The sequence below is a fragment of the Antechinus flavipes genome, chromosome 5, assembly GCF_016432865.1.
Source record: "Antechinus flavipes isolate AdamAnt ecotype Samford, QLD, Australia chromosome 5, AdamAnt_v2, whole genome shotgun sequence".
Lineage (NCBI taxonomy): Eukaryota > Metazoa > Chordata > Mammalia > Dasyuromorphia > Dasyuridae > Antechinus > Antechinus flavipes.
In genome coordinates this window covers 272,332,827-272,351,834 of record NC_067402.1, presented here as the reverse complement: position 1 = coordinate 272,351,834, position 19,008 = coordinate 272,332,827, and the positions used below count along the sequence as shown (strand labels likewise).

The 19,008-nt window shown below is 34.5% G+C and overlaps 1 protein-coding gene across 3 annotated transcripts in view; it reads right to left on the bottom strand.

The window, feature by feature from the left end:
* Nucleotides 1-193: 193 nt before the first annotated feature.
* TMPO (thymopoietin) overlaps nucleotides 194-19,008 on the bottom strand; it is a 46,028-nt gene continuing 27,213 nt past the window's right edge. Inside the window, exons 5-9 of one of the 3 annotated variants that reach the window (XM_052001607.1) lie at nucleotides 15,136-15,255; nucleotides 14,942-15,037; nucleotides 14,405-14,515; nucleotides 13,146-13,240; nucleotides 194-12,303 (exon numbers count right to left, since the gene is read on the bottom strand). In XM_052001607.1, the coding sequence (XP_051857567.1) occupies nucleotides 12,006-12,303; nucleotides 13,146-13,240; nucleotides 14,405-14,515; nucleotides 14,942-15,037; nucleotides 15,136-15,255 (720 nt within the window). In that variant the 3' untranslated portion in view covers nucleotides 194-12,005. The remainder of the gene's footprint in view (nucleotides 12,304-13,145; nucleotides 13,241-14,404; nucleotides 14,516-14,941; nucleotides 15,038-15,135; nucleotides 15,256-19,008) is intronic. The other 2 variants (XM_052001609.1, XM_052001610.1) reach the window with 2 other exon arrangements.

Below are 19,008 nucleotides of genomic sequence, written 5' to 3'. Positions count from 1 at the left end.
ATTGCTTGAAAGTATTAGGACAGTTAGGTAGCACAATAGATGGAGTTCACACATTTACTAGCTCAAAGTATAGACCCAGGGCAAGTCACTTAATCCTCTTTGCCTCAATTTCTTCATCTGTAAAATGAGCTGGAGAAGGAAATAACTCACTCCAGTATCTTTGTCAAAAAAAACCCACAAAGCCAGACAAGACTAAATAACAATATGATTTAATGGATGTATTTTGTTTTTACATTGCCTTTATTCCCAAATATATCCCTCCCTTTTTCCTATCCAAGAAACCATCTCTTATAACCAAGATTTATCAAAAAGAGAAAATAGTTCAGCATAATTAAAGGTGTGCTGGTCAATGTTGAACAATCAGCTCTCTTGGGAAGGGGGGAGAAGAAAGTAGACCATAACATAGCTTTCAGTTTAATCTGTATTATTAACACTTTCTCCATCCTGTTAAGGACAATAACCAAAACAATAAATCAAAATCTATCTTGTTGTGTGTCCTGATTTTTGAGGCATAAAATGCTCGAGTTGAAAATTTAACAATAAGCTCTCAGGCTACCCTTGTTGCCAGGGTGCTGGCTCCAGCATACCCCTGAGCATAATCAACCAGTTCATCAGACATAATCCAATTCCCCCTTTGTATGGCTTTAAGTAGACCTGTGCTATGGTTAAACCTTTTTATTTTTAAATTTTTTTTTTTTTACTTTTTTTTTTTTTTTCTAAAAAGGGCATTTCCACATACAAAGTAGAACAGACAAGACTGCATAGGAAAAATCAATCTCTATTATGTACAACTTGCTTTTTACAAAGTATCTCAAATTCTAACTTGTTTTCAAAGCTATCCTGCTTGCCTGTGTTTCCTGTATTCTGAGCTTCCATCTGTTATCTTCTGTGCTTTTGCTTTTAAATACCTCAATGATGCTTTTCTGGCTTTTTTTTTCCTCCTTTTCAATTAACTCTATCACTAATCTTCCCAAAGAAAAAACAAAAACCTCTCCCCACACCCCTTGTAAAAATAAGCTATTATCTACTTTTGAGAACACTCTGGTCCATAAGCCAAGAGGTATAATCATTCAGGTACTGTGCTAAGCACTGGCTAACAGTTCTAAGATACTTAGTGATTATACATGCAATATATTTAAGAATGCCTTGAACCTAGTTAAGTTTTTTTAATGGGGGAGAGAGACTTAAAGAGTAAAGACAGCTAGCTATCTGGAAAACCTGACTATTCAGAATGCTTTAACTAATTTATATAAAGTATATATACACACATGCTTATATCTACAGCTCTACAACTATTTATCTACCTCTGGAATTCCAGATGAAAAACACCTTTTCTTTTTTTCACTAAAGCAGACTGACAGCTGTTCCCTTGTTTTTAGTCTTAAGGACATGTTCTGGACAATGAAGGGCCGAGTACTGCCTAGGGTCAGAGAGCCAGCAACCAAAAGGCAAAATTTGAACTTACCTTCTTAACTCCGAAGTCACCTTCTTATGCCCTATGCTATATTGACTCCAATAGATATTAGGAGTCCTATGCTATCTACAAACAGAAAACAGTCCAGAAAGTGCTAGGAATTTTCTGCTCTCAAATAAAAACAATTTATTAATATTAAGGATAAAATATCCTTAATTCATCGCATTAGTAAACTCTGTTATTTGAATATAATAATTGTAGCTTCAGGTGACACGGGAGAGACTGTGGGTCTTGGAGTCAGGAACTCATCTTCCCGAGTTCAAATCTGGACTTAAGAAACTTATTAGCTTAGGTAATAACACATATTTACTAGATGAACACATCACTTAAACCTGTTTGCCTCAGTTTTCTTGTCTGTAAAATGAGCAGGAGAAAGAAATGGCAAACCACTCCACTATCTCTGCCAAGAAAAACCTAAATGGGGTCACATTGAAAAACTGAACAGCAAGTTATAGCTCACATTTATAGGTCACATTATGGCTGATGTGATTTATGGCTCATTCTCATGAAATCCCAAAAGTCCCAATGGTACAGAGAAGTTATTCAAACCTGCTAGTGCCCGCGTGTGCTATCCCCGGGTTCTTAAACGCCCTGGAAGTGAACATACTCCACATACATGGCAAGACAGTGGAAGAAGTCATTGGCAGCGATACCCCACCCAGAACTTAGTCCCCAGAGACATTTGAATTTGACCAACTTCTAGCTCTCCACTTGGAGGTCTTGAGTTTTCCTACAAGCACCAGGTGAACAGTATTTGACTCAAGTACACTAAAAAACCCCAAAGACAAAACAGACACCCCTCCCCCATATATGAAAATACCTAATCGAGCTTTATTCCTTGTAGGCAAAGAGAAACAAGGTACATACCTGCCATTTAGGGAAATATTTGAAGAAATTCTGAGTATAACAGAATATTGTTATACCATAAGAAATGAAAAAAAAGAAGTTTCAGAGAAGCATGGCAAAACTTCATATAAACTGATCCAGTGAGGTGAGCAGAACCAGAATAACGTAACTCATTTTTACAACTTGGAAAAGCAAAGTAATTTGAAAACTCGACCAAAGCAATTAACCAGAGCTCCACATCTCACAAAGCAAGGTGCCCAAGCTGCCATCTTCTTACACAGAGGTTATTACCACCAACTGCAGAATCAGACAAACATTTTCAGACATGACCGCCTGGATTTATTACTTGAAGAGCAGAAATTAAACTGGTCATGTCATGAAAAACCACCTGTTTTGCTTGTCTTTTAAAGAACCAGTTTTATATAAACATAAAAAAGGATTAAGATTTTTTAAAATGCTTTGCTCCAATGTGACCTGTAATTATTCCCAATCTACAAAGGAAAAAAAAACTAAATTTCAGAAGTGTCACACAGCTAGAAAGTGTCGGGGTCCAGACTCAAAGCTCATTGCTCTGTAAGAAACAAAATGTCATACCAAGAACTTCCCTACCTCACTGATAATCATCAGCTGGATTTTATTTTACATTCTTGAAAGAATGGGTGTCCAGGCCAGTAGACAACTTCTTGAAACCACAAAAGCAGTCTTTTATTTCCTATCCCCAAGTGCATGTCCCTCTCCAGAATCCCCATTAATTGGGTGTTATAGAAATTAACGATCGTGAATCTCCACCAGAAATTACATAAACCAGTTCCTACCTTCAAGGAGCTTTCATTCTAATGGGAGCAAGGAATACATGTAAAAACCAGAGGAGAAAGGGGCCAAAGTCCTGAGGGTTCTTTTTCAAATATAAACCCCTCACCCTAGATCATGTTTCTCAGTCCAGGTCTCAGCCTCCCATTTCTGTGCTTTCAATTTTCTAATTTGTTTCATTTCCCTATTAATTCAGTTTTCAAAAGCACCATCCAATTCTCTCACACCTTTACCCAACATCATCCTGCTTCTCTTAACATATTGAATAAATTAGGGGTAATTTTGGACTGTTATTTCCTAGAGTCTTAGTACTTGGGATGCACCATAGAAGCTAGTGTACAATCCCTAAATAAAATATAAATCATTTTTAATAAGCTTTCTGAATTTTTTTTTAAATAAGGCAACTGGGGTGAAGTGACTTGCCTAGGGTCACACAACTAGCATCATGCCCTGGAATGTCATGAACTCAAGTCCTCCTGACTCCAGGGCCAGTATTCTATCCACTGAACCATCTAGCTGCCCCTGAATATTTGAATAAAACATTAATTTAGTACTTTAAAAAACTCACTAGTGAGTCTCCCATCTAAGCCTCATAATACCTCATTGATCCCATTCTCATTAAGTCATCCTTCAAGCCTTCATTGTGCTGAAGGAAATGAGCTTGGGTCCCTGAAGGCTGTACAAACAAGCAAGAAACGTGATGGGAAAACTGAAGATGCAAAAGTGAATTGCCTGGTCCTAAAGGTGGGGTTTGAACACGTCCAGATTAAAACACCAAGTAATTACAAATGGGGTCACTTAATCCTATGTTCGATTAACTGGCTGGGGATTGATATCCATTGCATTACTTAAAATAAACCCATTTTTCTTGGATAAAAACTACCTATCACAAAAACAAGTATTATTAATCTACATGTGTTCCCCAGTGACACCTAGTGGTCTGTCCTAAAGGTACATAAAACTGAAAATATTGACAGATAATAAATCCCCAGTTACATGATCCACAGTTTAAGAAACTTGGGTATAGGAATTCCCAGGCAATCAACAATTTAGTGACCACTTATTGTATGGCAATCATTCTCTTATGAAATGGGAATACAAAACCCAAAAAACCTCTATCCAATCCCTCCTCACAAGTTGGAATTATTTCATTTTGGTATTGCATCTTCAGCACCTCTCAAAGAACCTGGTATACAAAAAAGGTATTTGATAAATGCTCAATTGATCCCTCTACCAATGAAGATTCCATGCCCCTGCCCCCTTCTACAACTTAAGTCTCAGAGGGTTAGCAGGGATTCTAAAGGGCCCAAATAACTTATCCAGGGTCTTAAAAACAGGATTTGAAGCCATATTCTTCGGGATTAGGAGGACATCTTGCTAACCACTGCACGAGGCTGGCTGCACAGAAAATAGCTCACACTACTATGTATCTGGCAGTGTTCTAAGTATCTTTCAATTTCCTTTCCATCCTCCCATTAGCCCTATGAGGCAGGTGGCTATTATTATCTCCATTTTCCAGGTGAGAAAAAAAGAAACAAAAAGGGAGTTAAGTTTGCCCCGGGACACACAGATGGAAAGTTATCTGAGGCCATGCTAAGTCTTCCCAACTCCAGGCCCAGTGCTCGCCAGTGTTCAAAATTTTTTTAGTTGTGTCCGACTCTTTGTGACTGCATTTGGGTTTTCTTGGTGGAGATACCAGAGTGGTCAGCCATTTCCTTCTCTAGCTCACTTTACAGATGGGGAAACTGAGGCAGACAAAGTCAAATGACTTGCCCAGAGTCACAAAGTAGGAAATATCTGAGGTTGGATTTGAACTCGGTAAAGAGTCCTCCTGACTCCAGGTCAGTTTTTCAGTGGAAAAGATAATGGGTGACATTTATATAGTGTCCAAAGGTTTGCAAAGATCTATTATGCAGCATCTTGTTGAGCTCCCAAGAATCTGTGAGCTATTCATAACAGGAGATGACATCCTTATGTCACAGACAAAAATGGGTGGCTCTGACCAGTTACATGACTTGCCATTAGTCACTCACTAGTCTAGTATGGGCTCTGAACCCATTCCAACTATAATTCAGTACCCCTCAGTGCATCACTGACCCTGCAGAGGCTTAGTAAGTTCTCCAGTGAAAGGTTCTGAATTGATATGGCTTCTCAGATCATATTACAATGGGTGAACAAGTGCACAAAGTATGAGGTAGCTGATTCCATCTTACAGATGTATGAGAGCCTACTACAGCCCTACTACAGCCCGGGGGCCATGAAACAGTCTTGCCAAATGAAAGGGAAACCTTGGTATCGTATCATAAACACTATGCCATGTTGCACATACCCTTTACTACTGAGCTCAAATATTTACCTTATAGCAAGGGTCTTCAATCTTTCCTGTCATGTAACTCTGCCAGGTTGGTGAAACCTATAGACCACTTCTCAGATTATAAACACATAAAACAGGATTACAAAGGAAACCAGTTCTACTGAAATCTAGGCATTCACCTATGCATAGGTACACACATGTTTACAGACTCCAAGATCAGATCACCTGATCAGACATCAAAGATTGAGAAACAGTCCCATAGATCCCCAAATGTGCACATATACACTCCCTCACTTCTCTGTGACTTTCTGGATATCCCCACTGCTGATCCCTTGCTCAATATCTCTAAGAAGTGGGGAACCTCTCAGACTGTTAGCCTGCAAAGTTCATAGAGAGTCGCCAATCTGGCAATCAGTTCAACACTCAAGTTTCTACTCTCAGGACAGCGAGTGCATGCAAGCTATGCTGCTCTGGCCACCAGGAATCCAGGGCCATCTCCACAACATGGAAGACAGAGTAATATTAGATCAAAACAATCTAACTTGAGTTATATTGCCTTGGACAACTTACCTTGTTAACTTAATGGTTCTCCATTTTGAACTAGGCTGATGGATCAAAGGACTAGTTTTTATCGCAGATGGTTGATTTATTTTACAGGAACAGGTGAGAGGAACTGCTCTCAGATCAGATTCTGACAAATAAGAACTGCTCAGTAAGACAGAAATGAAAACCTAGCCATATACCATGCTATTGCTATCAATGTCTTTGAATTTGAAAATAAAAATTGAACAGAGGGCTAGCTAATCAAGAAGCAAGCAAAGTTAAAAAAAAAAAAAAAGAAGCCATGTGATTTGGTGGCAGCAGCTCTGGCTGCTGAAAAGCTGAGTTCAAGTCTTTTCTCTGAGACTATGTGATATTGGACAAGTCAGTTTTTCTGGAACTTATTTCCTCATTTTATGAAATGAAGGGGCTGAACTAGATAGTCTCTCATCCCTTTACAGCTGTTAAGTCTAAGTCTATGAATATACAATTCTCAACTCCCAAATTTCAAAAGGCTTCATAGGTGAGATTCCAAAAGGGAAATATGCATTAAGAATATGAATGAGTCATATAAAGCTCAAGAATAAGATTCTTGACACATTCCCAATCTACTCTGATAAGTAAAAAGGAAGGTATTTTAAAAGACCAATGAATATTAAAAGTTGAAGTTTAAAGGATACATACAAAAGATAAGGATAGGTTATCTGAAGCTAAATATGAGAGGGGAAAAGCACAGTAAGAAGAGAATCAGGAGGTAACTTTGTGTTAAGTTTTCAGTACTAAAGGCAACAAATTGTGTAAAAATAAACATGGCAAGAAAATCAAGAAAGGGATGAGACTCACAGCAAGCATTAAATGGAAATGTAATAGAGATAAAAACTAAAAATGAAGAAATCATTGCTTTCAACTTCATACTCTACCAAGAGGAAGGAGGGAGAGGGACACACAACTCACATGTGTGTATATGTAGACATTAACATTTAATGGAAAACATGAAGTGTATCTGGAGTTTGGCAAGGCAGTTAACAAGTTTCTCAAAATATTCTTGAGGTTAAAAGGCTGAGATATAGATTAGATAATGTAATTACATAGGTTTGCATCTGGTTAACCAAATAAATACAAATTGTTACAAGTTCAATTTGAAAAGAAGTCTCCAGTGAAAGTTTGTATACTTCTTTCCTTACAAACTTAAATATTCAATGATTTCTGTGGCTGATTTAAACAAAGGCATAGATGGAACAATGAGGTTGATAGGTGACACAAAGCTAGGAGGAACAAAGAATGACAAAAAAAAGTACCAAAATAGACTTGAAATAGTGGAACTAAAATAAAATTAAAAATACAAAGTTATAATAAAGGCAAGAAAAACTTCGGAATTTAAATGGCTTCCTAATGTGTAATCTTAAGCAGCATTAATTAAAAAAAAAAAAAATTTGTGGTAGCAAAGTAATGGAGGTGATCGTCTGACAGTATGTACTATGCTCAGGTCAAACATCTGGAAGTAGTCTATGTTCAATTCTGGAGCTGTGGTTCAGGAAGGACATTGCTAAGATATGGCCTATCTAAAAGTAAACAAGATGCTCAAAATTCCAGAAAAGCTTATTATTTGTTTAACCTTGGGAAAAGATTTGATGGGGAAATGACAACTACTTCTAAATATTTTAAGAACTGCCACATTGGAAACTAAGGGGAGAATCATTAATTGAGGAATTCCCAAACAAAGTATGTGGCCCATGAAGGTGACGGAATACCACTGTGCAGTAAGAAATGAAAGGGGATGGCTTTAGAGAAACCTAGGAAGGTTTATATGCATTGATGCAGAGTAAAGTGAGCAGAATCAGAGAGCTATATATACAAACAGCAATACTGTAATAAAAAAGTAACTTTTAAAGTCTTGGTAAAACTTGGATCAACACAATCATCAACCATAGTTCCAGAGGACTGAGGATGAAGTCAACTACTGAATTTTGAGCAGAATGGACAAGGCGATTTCTTTTACTTCACTTAAGTTTATTGCAAAGCTTCCTTCCCATATGGGAGGTGGCAAACAAAAGGGGAAAAGGGAGAAAAGACAAATTTTTATTACTTGAAAAAAATATTTTTAAAAGATTTATCACATGGAAGAGATACTAGAAACTTGTATCTTCAGAAGCAATAACCAAATCCAGTAAACAAACTGAAATTAAAGAAAAAAAGATTTTAAGAAAAGCCCTTACATCTAGTTGGAACTATAAATTTAAAATGGACTGCCCTCAAGGGAAGTGAGTTTCTATCCTAGAAACCTTGAAGCACAGATCAGAGAACATTTGCTGGGGAAGATGTAGATAGGACTTATAATTCCAGTACAGTGTGGAAAAGATGGCCAGAGGTTATTTATGATTCATTCCTACTCCTTACCCTTTATTTTTTGACTATACCTTTAAACTCCAATGTTCCTTTGCTCCAATGTTATACTTTTTAAGGTATAGATGACACAAGTTCTAATCAAGTTTTCCACTTAGAAATTTCAGTACATACAGACAGTGAAGTGTTCTGTTCCAAGGATTCTCTGGACTTTTATCCAATTTGTATTCTTTCTGATTGCTGAACAGACTCAAGGAACACAGTTCCAACAAATCAAGCTCCTTCTTGGGAAGTTAAAAAATTAGAGACCTTAGTAATTAAATTATTTCAATTTCTATACGAAGAATTGAGGCCCAAGGATAAGAATTGATCAGTTGTAACAATTTGTTAGTGATAAATCATGTTTCAGTATAAGTAGTAATTCATCATATCCTCCTGCTGGCACTTCAAACTCTGCTATAGGAGGATGTATCTTGACCTTAATATCAGTTCTAAGGAGAAGCCTGAAGACACCCTATAAAAGTAATTTTTCTATACAAAGTTGGTCAAAAATAATGAACCCCAAAAGGCCTATATTGGTGTCATATATAACAAAGCTCATTAGAATGTACTGTTCCCACTACTTCTTTTATAATTCATTGCATTACAGCTGACAAGATGAATATGTAAACTTCAGTCATATTTTGGGTGACAAAGCCAAATGAAAAAGTATATAACTGCATTTAAAGTTCATGAGCATCTCTGCAATTGCTGCTGGCTTGCTCTCAGATATCTTAAGGAAAGATCAAGTCCGGAACTCAAATTTATGTTTCTTTTCCTGCAAATGCAGAGACTATGGCCAATTTTTTCCTCAGGGATAAAGAAAACTTACTATTTTTAACAGAACATTCTTATTGTCAAGGAGGTTAAATTAAGCCAGTGTTACTGCATTACGTTATTCAAATACTTTGTCAATTAATTCCTGTGAGATTTTCCCAAATTCAAAGGCAAAACCAAATAAAGGACATGTTGAAGGCTACCAGTCCAACCTCTTGGTGGCAATTTGATTGGTAACTAAAAAATAACAAATAATAAAAACTAACCACAGGTACATCAAAACATAAAACAAAACAACTCATGAACCTATTATAAATGCTGTAGAGTCACATTAAGGATATTAAAGCAAAAGTGAGACTTAGAACAACCCTGATAACGAGATCACTTATTGGAAGACAATTTTCTGGTATGTCATATAAAGGAGTAATTGTTGCTACATAAACATTGAAAAGCATTAACCCTAAGGTTAGATCAAAAACTCTTTTAGTTACCAGGTCCAACAGCAGGACTTAAGAAAGACTGAAGGGACTATTAACAAGTTCAAAGCACCTAGAAAGAAGGAACTATGATAGGGGAAAAGAACCAATAGTGGAGATTGATCGTTATTTCCTATAACAACCAGGAACATGAACAATATATATATATATTTATGATCTAATGAATGAATGACTTATTTAAGTATCAAAAATGAAATGTGGAATGATACATTAATGTAAGAACTGAAATTGTTTTTAAAAAAATTATATCATATCATGATTCACAAATATCCCAAGAGAATATTTATTTCTGGGGATTGTTTAAAGAACTTACCTATGCTATCTGAAAAGCACTTACTACAATGACAAGACTAGAGGTAATTTATTTTTTATTTATCAGATTATATTGTAAAGTATTAATGACTACTTCTACAATTTAATCAGAAATGCTTTAAATTTACCGCTCAGACACATTTACTCTAGTGGCATAAAACAGACAAAGACAAAACAGAGTACACGGGGTTTTGTTTGTTTTTGGAAATTGACTAGATGCTTAAGTGAGTCCTATCTGTGCTATTTTGGATCACATTTTTCCTATAAGAGAATTGATCATATGCTATATACAACACTTAAGTCATGTTGATTTTCCTAGCTTTTTAAAACATCAAATGTGTTCCTTAACAATTTCTAAAGGAAGAACATAAGACCTAAACACGTTAACTAAATGAAAAAAAATTTAAAAACAAAACGAGACTACAACCAAGTATCAACTCCTATGCTGGTGGAAAAGGGCAGAACATGTTCTCTTGAAGTGAAGTACTTTAACAGAAAGAAGCAATTTCATTCTAATTAGCAAATATTTCTAGGTTAAGAGTTGGTATTTCAGCCCCTTTACTCAAAAATTAAGAGTACCTGGTCTTGACCATAAAAGTAAAATGCCTATAAGATTATCTACAAACTAAATATTAGATTATGTCCAGTTCAGATCAAAATTTAGTGCCCATCTAAACATATGTCTTTAGTTTATTCTTTTATTAGAAATGTCAGTCTTTATAAGACATGGTATTTTAAAATAACTTATTTGTATAAAGTATACTATATGACCAATGGTTGTATATTTCAAATTCAAAAACACAAGTTTTAATTTTTACACATTTCCCTTGATCCTACCAAAATCTCAGCTGTCTACTTAACCAAGTTATATATGAGGTAAATTTCAATTTTAAAAAATAAGACAACTACAAAAGAGTGAATACATAGCATTATAATGCCCTCCTCACATCAAGAGTATCGAACTTCATGAGTAAAGGATGGAGTATCCAAGAAAGTAACAATGCAATTTAAAAATAAACATTTATGAAACACATTATAATCAGATTACATTACGTAAAGGGCAAAAAGAATTGGCAAAATTTGCTTAATGAAATGAGTCTAGTTTAACAGTTAATTTAAGTCAAACAGATGGAAGAAATTTAAGCATGGTACTATATAAATTTCCTAAATTCTTTGCACATATACACAGTTGTGCGCACACACACACACACACACATCCTTTTTCATCTAGATGTTATTTTAGTAGTAAACTGGAATTGATTAAATCAACCAAGTGTCAATAAGAAATAAATGTTTCTGGGGGAAACAAGGATTAAGGTTTGAACTACAGTGCTCTAGTAACAGGTTTCTCAAATGTATAAATGTAACACTAAAAAATGACCTTCAGGTAAAACCTGATTCTACGCTTAGGTGAATTTACTAATAGAACTCATGATACTAAGAAATCTGTATAAAAATGAGTACAACAGGATTACAGTAACATTACTAAAAAGTTACATAAGCGATTATTGCTGTACTTTTTCAAATAAACAATGTCAAATACTTGGCTGTAGTTATAGAAAACACAACCTCCAATGAATTTCCCTTTATCCTGCATAAGATTATGTTTCACATTGCTTCTCTAAACATTCTGTCCAGAAGAAATATTTTTTAAAAATCTTTTCTGCATGAAGTAAGAGCATTTAAAACATTTAGCTTCACATTATTCTACCATATTTTGCCCTTCTCATTTACCCAAAACACAAAACAAATATACATTTTTCTCAAAAAAGAATTAAGATGCTCACATTAAAAAAATAAAGCCTACAAAAAAGTTTCAGAGAGCTAAAAAAAGATTACTCATATGGCACAAGGTGATCTCCTACTAGTCCAAGGTCCAAAACACTTAAACTGGAGTCCATTTGTACTGTCTTGTTCATTTTCAATGCAATATTAAATTTAAGAAGTTGAAAACACATTATTTCTAAAAGTAGATCTTGAGCCAACAAGAGTTCTTTCTATAGTTATTAAAAATAGGAGACCAAATTGGTTGAGTGTGCCATCGAGATAACACTCAGTTGGCCTTTGCCTGAAAAGCATTAGAATCATCATTAAGAAAACTAGAAAAAGGATTTCCTTGGTTGGTTTCCATAGCTTGATAGACCAAAAACAAGAAAACTGCCACAATAACAAAAAGCAAAATCTTTATCCACATGGGAATGGAGCGTCCTTTTCTTGTCTTTTCTGTCTTGTCATCAGCCAAGGGAGCATATTTGGGGATATATTTTGATGAAAATGTTCCCTCCATCCTGAAGTCACCAAGTTCTAACGGTCTGCCAGCAGCCCCTTTGATAGGTCTGCGACAACTAGCACTGTGATGGAGGGGAAAAAAAAGAGAATCTAAGTCATGATTTATGTAAATAACTTACATGAGTTTCCTAAGAGTAAAATAGAAGACAAGTTTTCTGATGTACATATCTATCAATGACTCAGTTCTTTTTTCTCCATACTTCAATTTTATTCAGTTAGCAAAATGGCATTAAAGAACATTAGAGGAGAAAAACAGTTGTTTGTGTGAGTATCTTTTCTATTATAATTTTAAAACATTTTAAAAGAACTTTTCCTATGGGAGAAAAAAAATCAGACTTTATTTATAGAGGAAAATACTGAATATTAATTAATGTTGCATGAAGTTCAATGTCTTTTAAAAACTAGTAAAATTATTAAATTTTAGGACCTTTGCCATTGTATCTGAAAAAAAAAATCACACCAGTAAAATTTGGAGTACTTAGGTATGACATTAGAATAAGAAGAATAATCAAGTCATTTGGTCAAGAGCAGCAATTCAATACAAATAAAACTCAACCTTTTCTGTTTCTAGAATACTATCAAGACTATTTTTCTTAAGGAAAAAAAAAAGACAATAAAAGCAAAGGAAAAAAGAAAAAAACACACAACCTCCTCAAAACAACTGCAAGTCAGGTAAAATACTTATATACCTAAAGATCTTATTGCTTACCTTTAGAAAGTGAAGACCAGATAATATCTAAGACCTCTTTCAACTCTAAAATTCCATAAATAAGTCTAAGTACACTTGTGAGTTATGGACTGAAAGATATTGTTCCTCTATAGAAAAAATTAAGACTGCTTTCATATTGTTATCAGCTGCACGTATGTGAATACAAAGAAATTCTCAAGTAGTAGGTCTAAGTACCTAATTCCTGTTGGTGTAGCTGCTTCAAAGGGAAACATTTCTTTAAGAATATCTCTTTCAATTCTTCTTTCTTCTGTTACTGTCATTTCTCCCACCTATAGTTTAAAAAAAAAAAAAAAAAGGTAAAAATCTTTTATATTAGCTTGGATAATTAAAATGGATATACACTAAAGAAACCCAAAGTGATGAGTTTTTTGTTTGCCCATGTATGTATAGTTATAACTTCTAGTTAAACTCTGGCTAAAAACTTCATTTTTCAAATTAGCTTAGCAGTTCTCATCTTCAAAACTCTAATTGATTTTTAAAGAAAATTATTGTTTCATAAATAAAAACAAAATTATACAAACTCTTCCCCAACCCCAAACATCAAGAATTCATATAAATGTATTGAGTACATCATTCAATCTGGCATGATCACCCACAAAGAAAGTAAAGAAAATTTGTTTTCTCTTGTTTCATTAGGTATATATTTGAGACAGAATGAAATATAAGTTGCAAAAAGCAATTAAAAGCATACAGTATATTGAATTTTTCTTCAAGTATGAGGGTAAAGTAGCAATCCCAGCCTCTCCTTATTAGGCAACATGCACATGTTTACTTATGAAGAAATAAGGAAAGATTTCCTTCATTTGCTAATGTTTTCAATTTGAATGATCAAGATCAAGCACACTTGGTTTTCTCTAGTAGTAGTTAAAAAAAAAAAAAAGGTTGATAAAACAGTGGTAAGATACCATGCAGGTTAGTATAGTTATGGAAGATATTAAAGCTGGGTTAAAAAGGGATTAAACAACTTCAAAGCCATCCACAGTCTTTTAACAGCACTAGCTAATGAAAAGTAATATCACCAATTTTAAAGCACCCATCTATCACACTTTGAACTTCTATCCACAGCAAAGAGAACAAAGAGAAAGTCCACAAAGCATCAAAATGCTCCCCTTCTTCCTCTCCCATAAAACAGACACTTCAGAGGCATAAAGCAGCAAGACACTAGTATTAGTTTTGTCATTAGACTGGAAGATTAGTTTAACACTACCCTAGTTACTATAAAATTACCATTTTTCTCTGAAAATCTGTTATGTTGTGTATATATATATATATAAAAAAACCTCTTTGTAAAATACTAAAACTTCACTAATTTTAATTACTGGTACAACCCAATAAATAAAGCTTTGGGCCCCTCCCACTGCAGGATACAAATACAAACATTTCCTCCCCAAAAAGAGGAATGACAACATTTCATCTAAACTTTAATCATTTACTTCAGCTCTTGTCAATGGTTTCTTTGGTGTTCTTCTGGGTATGTCTGAGAATTCACTGATTGGCAGAATAGGAGCTGCATGCTTGAAATTTCCAGTCACCCTATTGACAACCTGCCAAGATTTAAATTATTCAGACTCAGAATTAGCCAAGTACAACAAAGATTTTAAAAATAATAATAATAATAAAACTGAAGTTGTAAGGTTTATAATAATTAAATGCTAGCAACTCTTAAAAATAAAAACAGGCAACATAGCCTTGAAATAAATATAATTTTAAAAGCATGGTACATGTTGAGGTATAGCACTTCTCAAAAAATTATTTCAGCCTTTGCACAAAAGATAAGTTCAGATTAGCTGTTTATAAAAACTGCTTACTTAGGAAACAGGTTTTTTAAAAAATAAACTCAAATTGGGCTAAACAGAATTTTCAACAACATATAAATTTAAAATCTGTCAGGAATCACCACCTCCCCAGTTTTTAATTATCAGTCAATTTACAGAAGAAGGCCGCTTGCATAACTTATGAAACATATTTACTAAGTTCTCGTTGCTTGAAGCCATTATAGTTTCAGCTATAGGAAGACTCTCTGAAATTACTGCACCATCTACACGCAACTGTTCTGCAGTTTCCACCTGTTAGTTTGAAAACAAAACAAAAACAATAAATGTAAAATAAGCACTAAAGCCCTGCCAATCTGACAAACCATTCTAAACAATAAGCCTTTCATCACCCTTTTTCTTGGAGTTCTTCTCGACCCTCTTGTAGGCTCCCTAGTTAATCCCTGCAGGGGTCCACTTTTTGAAGATCCACTTGTCCAGAGAGTCTCAGTAAGTCCAGCTTGAGAATAGCTCTATTTCAAGCATCAACAAGTTAGAAAGCCATATACCAACATTAAACACCAATACCTTAACTAACAGCTCTATTATCACTCAGCAAAAAAAAAAAAAAAAAAAAATTACCAAGCCACCTGATTCCCAAAGCAATGCTTATTATTGGCCAACATAAAGTCATCAAATGGCTCCATCAATATTTGTGCAAGCTAAGTTATAGAATATTTCACATTTTTAGAAAAATTCCTCCATTAATTGTACTGACAATCTGATCTTATTAGACAGTACAAAAATAAATCAGAATAAAGTAAAAAACCAATTCTAACACAATGTCTGATAACCAAATATTCTCAAGGAAGGAGGTGGGGAAATATGACAAAAATAATCATGGTACTTCAACATTACAATTGGCTAATTCAACTCAATGGTAAAGATTTCATGAATTAATTTTGTTTTTAGTTTTGACAACAAAATTCATCTTTAACTCTTTCAACAACCTCATAAAACCAAACCAAACCACAAATTCCCTTGTCGCTCTATCACAGGGGAAAGGATCACTTCCTAGATCAAAGTAAATTTCCAATGAAAACATAAAAGTTTTATCATTAAACTTTAGGGAATATTATCAAATTACACATGATTTTTTTCTACATTCAGCAATTAAGCAGGTACAGTACAGATGATACATATCCATTTATAATCTATAAACACCTCTTTTAAAAGGTTTCCAGCTGTCCCTAGAAACAAATCCTGGATCATTATATACTTCAACAACAATACTATATGATGATCAATTCTGATGGACGTGGCTTTCTTCAACAATGAGATGAACCAAATCAATTCCATTTGTTCAATAATGAATACAACCAGATACACCCAGTGAAAGAATTCTGGGAAATGAGTGTGAATCATTACATAGAATTCCCAATCCCTCTTATTTTTGTCCGCCTGCATTTTTGATTTCCTTCTCAAGTTAATTTTACATTATTTCAAAGTCTGATTTTTCTTGTACAGCAAAATAACTGTATAGATATATGTGTGTGTGTATATGTATGCGTGTGTGTGTGTATATATGTATGTGTGTGTGTGTGTGTATGTGTATATATAGTATTTAACATATACTTTAACATTTAATATGTAATGGTCTACCTGCCATCTGGGGGAGAGAGTAGGGGGAAGGAGGAAAAAGTTGGAATGGAAGTTTTTGGAAGGGTCAATACTGAAAAATTATCCATGCATATAACTTGTAAATAAAAAGCAATTAAAAAAAAAAGAAACAAACAAGTCCTGAAATTGTACAACATTACAGAATCAGCCCAGGCAACATACATGTGTGGCCCAAATATGTTGTAGGTTGTTTCTTGCCACAGAAGTATGCAGAGGGCATTCATGCCATTTCCTCAATAGCACACATTAGCAATAATCCCTTAGGGAAAAATTTTAAACTATTTTTTGAAATTCCGCAGTATTTACTCAATGATGTTATGAGGTAATATTCAGAGAAGAACAGAAATTTTTAGTACCATCTGCTTATGTTATGATGTGTCCAAATTAGTAATTTAGATAATTAATGTCTGTTATCCTCAACTGAGATATAGGTATGATAAATATGATGTTCTTCCATGGGGCCTGACACATTTTTCAATTATTTTATTCTTCTTGTGCCAAAATCCATAAAATTCTAATAATCTGAATTAAAGACATTTTAAATAATGATGCATCTACTAGTTTAAGAATCAGTTTCAAATAAAAAAAAAAAAAATGAAATCCAGAGTAATTCCAGCTAAGCTGTAAATTGATTTCCTTCCCCATTCTATTACTTTATAGACAAAGTAAACCTAAAACTAATCTACTTCTTAAGGCATTCTATAGATGACAGCATTTTTTGGAAGGTTCTGATATTTCATATCAGTAATGATAACAGCTCACATATAATTCATATATTATACAAAGACCTTAACTCAGTGAATTTTCATAACTCTAAGATCTAACTTATAGATGAAGGAACTAAGCAACACAAAATTAAGTTCTAGATATATGGAAGCAGCAAAATTGAGTTTTCTCTCTTATGTGCAAACTTTTGTTAGGTTCCTTATCTCTTTAATAATAACAATAATAACAACAATTTTACATAGTGCTTTTTTTGGGGGGGGGGCTGAAGCACTTAATGTTAAGTGACTTGCCCAGGGTCACACAGCTAGGACACACTTTAAGTGTCATGAGGCCAGATTTGAACTCAGGTCCTCCTGACTTCAGGATTGGTGCTCTATCCACTGTTGCCCCTTTACATAGTGCTTTAATGCTTTGCAAAGTATTTTTATCACAATAAATCTGTAAAAAAGGTAGTATAAATAAAATTATCCTCATATTATCATATTATAGATAAGGAGGTTCTATCATTTGCCAATCAATGATCACTTAGCTGGTAAGTGTCTGAGGTGGGAGATTCAAATTTACCCCAGACTCTAAATCCAGGATTGTCTGAGCATCCACTAAGCCACACTACCCCTCAAGGGGATACCATCTGTCTTCTGCCACATTCTCCAAAGGCTGATTTTAATTATTTTTTTAAAAAGCACTATTATTAAGGTATGATTTCTTCATTCAGATGACCCATCATAGTATGGAGATGTAATCTTGCATTCCTAGAGGTAGTATCTGTCTAGATCAGACTGTATATTTGGAATGGGAAAATTAAGCTAAATTGTTAAATCTCAAATACACATGGAAAAGTGATGAACAATTGTTCAACTCTGAAAGTAGTCACAAAAACTCTCAAAGATCATGTACGGAGAACATAGAAAGATAGCAATAATCATCAGGAAAAAACAGATCTTAGACAACATCATTATTAAATGCAATTAAGATAAAGGAAGTTAAAAAAAATGATTTGGAAAACATAAAATGATGCCAGACTTAAGCAGTATGCTAGTGTATAGGTTTGCTGTGGGGTTCCAGAATGTTTCAATAAGAAAACAGGGAATTCAATCTTCCTTTAACTTCCTCATTTTGGAAAGGCTAGAAAGACTACTTTGTGATAGATCAGTAGGATATGCTGTGTGGTCAAGCAGACAAGCATTAACCCTAAGAGTTGGGAGAATTAAGTTCCAATCTTAGCTCTGTAAACTAACCAACTATGTGACCCTGACTTGCCCAGGGTCACATCAGCAGCAGCATTAAATGCATACCTTTTTAAAGTTTACAATGCACATTCCATGTATCACATTTCATTTTAACTTCCAGTTTTCAGTTTCTTTGTGAAATGAAGGGTTAGACAGTAGGTCCCTATGGTCCCTCTTCCAGCTCTGCAACTATCATTCTATGCATCCTAAGTCCAGGAAAAGTGATCGAATTAGTTTGAAAACTGGTCCTTTTGTAGGATGGTAGGGGGAACAAATTTTATTAAGTGTCTACTTTGTGCTATCCAGAGCTTTACAAATATTATCTCATTTGATCTTTGCTCAACTCTGTGAGCAAAGTGTTATTATGATCGCTACAACACAGGTGACGAAAAGGCAGGAAACAGATTGTAGCCCTGGATTACACAGCAACTAAGTGTCAGAGACCGCTTTTGAACTCAGGACTTCCTGACTGGGGCCAGAGCTATGTGTAGGTGTTGAGGCATTCCTGAATACTTTATATAGAATCAAGAGGTGCTCACTCTGAATAAACAGAAAAGTAATTTTAAAATTTCCTAGATATCATATAAACTCAAGTAAAAACAATTTAATCTAAAGGCCACCCTGTATGTGTGTAGGTATTTAAAACAAATT